Consider the following 2,563-nt stretch of genomic DNA (forward strand, 5'->3'; position numbering starts at 1 on the left):
GGACCAAACACGTAGTAGGCGCCGACGGCAGCACACACGACGCCACAGACAGCAATGACACCGAGCACCCGTTGCGACCAGCGCTTGGGCGTCGGTGGCGTCGGGAGGAGCGTATCGTCGAGATGTGTCGGCGTCGCGACGGTGTCGTTGGCCATGTTGGAGGCGAAATGAAAAGTAATGACCGAGGTGCCGGAACGTGGTTAACAACGCGCGACGCTGTGGGTGGGTACTTACTTCCCACCCACCTACTCGCTTCCCAGTGGGAAGCGAGTAGGCAACCCAGATGCATAGAGAGCCTACAAAAGCTCTTCTGAGTTGTTCGTGGCCATTCATGTAGCATTTATAGAACGTGTACTAGCTCTCGGATCTGATCTATGATTGAAGCGGTCGTTGCCGTACTACGGGCGTCGGTATCTGATTCGCATCTGAGTTGGCTGTTTCAAGAATCTATGGCGTCCCAAGCAGCCCGAGCACATTCCCGAGTACGTATTCAGCCGAGAAATCCATTCTCAAAGAGAGTGCGCGCAACCTTCGACGCAGCGCAAGAACGTTCGCTCGTCCGATCAACCGATGCATGTTATAGTATTGGTATCTGATAACCTAGTGCCGATGTGATCGTGTTGACAACCTGTGTAGTAGTTTACTCGACAGCCATCCTGCGACGACGAGGAAACAGATTTCCAATACACAAACAATTTGGAATGCAGCGAGTCCACTGGCCGTGTACCATTCATGGCTGGGCTTTCCATGGTGCGCGCTACGACTGAGGTAAAAAGTCCTTCAGATGGCATCTTGCTGCACCTAAACGATTTGGATCAGAGTTGCACCTAAAATTTGATGCTCTGGTTGTGGCCCACAACCCTCTACAACTTGTTAGGTGTTATAATACATGTACTAGTAGTCAAGACGGCTGCACCCAATCTGTCTTGAGCGTAAGTGTACCTCAATCAGCACGTCGAGCCTGCATGTGCAGCTCGTCATCCCGTCGCAGCACACAACAACACCAATCGAGTTGGCAAAGCCGTCCATTCGTGTCGTGTTCGTACGCACAGACACTTAAATACTTGACTTTACTGGGCCGTATCTCTGTCCAAGGTGACGGGGTGGTTTTCTTGCGCCGTCGCATTCTCGCTGTCAACTCCAAAACTGACGCAACTGCAACCGAGCAACCAAGCAACCGAACAACATGCATATACGCTGCCGTACAACTGCTGCACCTCAGCTTTCTCTGCCACCAACGTCTACCAATTCGAAAGCCTCGATCGGCAACATGGGTTTTTCTGTAGCTGCGCTCGCCAAATGATATGCGAAGGCCTTCTTTCTTCCCAGCTACTACACTGTAGTAGTATTATGGTTATCCTCGTGTTTTCTTGGGGCAGGTTCTGGTCGAGCTCTTCAGCTTTGATTTTGCATGGGGGTAGCATGCAATCTAGCGGTGGGATCGTGTACTACGTGTGTCGTAGTTTGGACTCGTCGGTGTACGGAATCATGTGCATTGAATGAAATTCAACGGACATTGCCCCAAACCTCGAGTTTTTTTAGGGCAGGGCGTGGTCGAGCTTTGTCGTTTAGATGGGGCGAGCTGATGGGGCGTAGGGCCAGTGGGCCATCTAGCGCTACCAGCCTTCGGCCGGGAACCACACCGCGGTGCAGCCTCACGGTGCACGTGGTGGGTTTGTCCAAAAGACAGCAGCTTGCTCCAGCATCACGGCAAAATGTAATTTAATAGTATGACATTGTAGAAATACGTCACCGAGCGTCGAAAAAAGTTCATTGTTATGGTCTCACGCCGTCACAGCTCTGAATAATACAGTGATGTGCTACACCGTATACCCGGAACGATTTGCCGACTTAAAGAGCACACTCGAACCACTTGACGGGCTTGCGGTCGGCGCCCCACCAGCCATCGCCGTTGCGGAATGACGCATCAAAGTGGTTGATACTCGCCTTGTAGTTGCCACCGACCTCGGCGTTCGAGGAAAACTCGGTGAAGCCGACGCTGCAACTGTCAAAGGCAACAACGCCGTCGTGGATCGTGTCTTCCGAAAATGCCAACGAGCCAATGACAGCGAGCAGTGTACCGCCCAACGATGCCAAGCCCGACGATTTGGTGCCGCACATGAGCTTGTTGGCGCGCTTCCGGGCCGTCTGCGCGTCCTTGAACGCCTTCTTCAAGCTCGCGTCGACCGTGTCTTCGGCCTTCATCTGAAGATACGCCTCGGTGGCCGGGCAGTAGCCAAAGAGAGCCCCATCCATGCCGCAGGCTGAACACCGCCGCTCAAGCACGTTGGCAGCTTTACTGCCCTGCATCGGACCCGCGATCGAGACCCACGTGACACCGTCACCGAGCTCGCACACACCATTGGCGACCGCACCGCCAGCGATGAGGTTGCCCATCGAGTATGTCACCAGGATCATGTTGTCGATGGTCTTGTCAGTCGAGTTGCCGATGCTCAGCGCCGTGTTGCAAAACTCGGTCTGCACTTCCGGACGTGTCCAGGCGCGCTTGATCGACTCGTAGTGCGCGAACGCGACGCTCGAGCAGCACGGCGCGCTGTTCTGG

At 54.2% G+C, this 2,563-nt stretch overlaps 1 protein-coding gene across 1 annotated transcript in view; it reads right to left on the reverse strand.

Moving 5' to 3' along the window:
* Positions 1-1,851: 1,851 nt before the first annotated feature.
* The window catches only part of SPRG_20311 (hypothetical protein), a gene marked incomplete at both ends in the record, with an annotated part of 1,277 nt that continues 565 nt past the window's right edge, over positions 1,852-2,563 (reverse strand). The window contains one exon of the mRNA XM_012346393.1: positions 1,852-2,554. Within this exon, the coding sequence (XP_012201783.1) occupies positions 1,852-2,554 (703 nt within the window). The remainder of the gene's footprint in view (positions 2,555-2,563) is intronic.

Source organism: Saprolegnia parasitica, assembly GCF_000151545.1.
Source record: "Saprolegnia parasitica CBS 223.65 unplaced genomic scaffold supercont2.28, whole genome shotgun sequence".
NCBI classification, from domain to species: domain Eukaryota; phylum Oomycota; class Saprolegniomycetes; order Saprolegniales; family Saprolegniaceae; genus Saprolegnia; species Saprolegnia parasitica.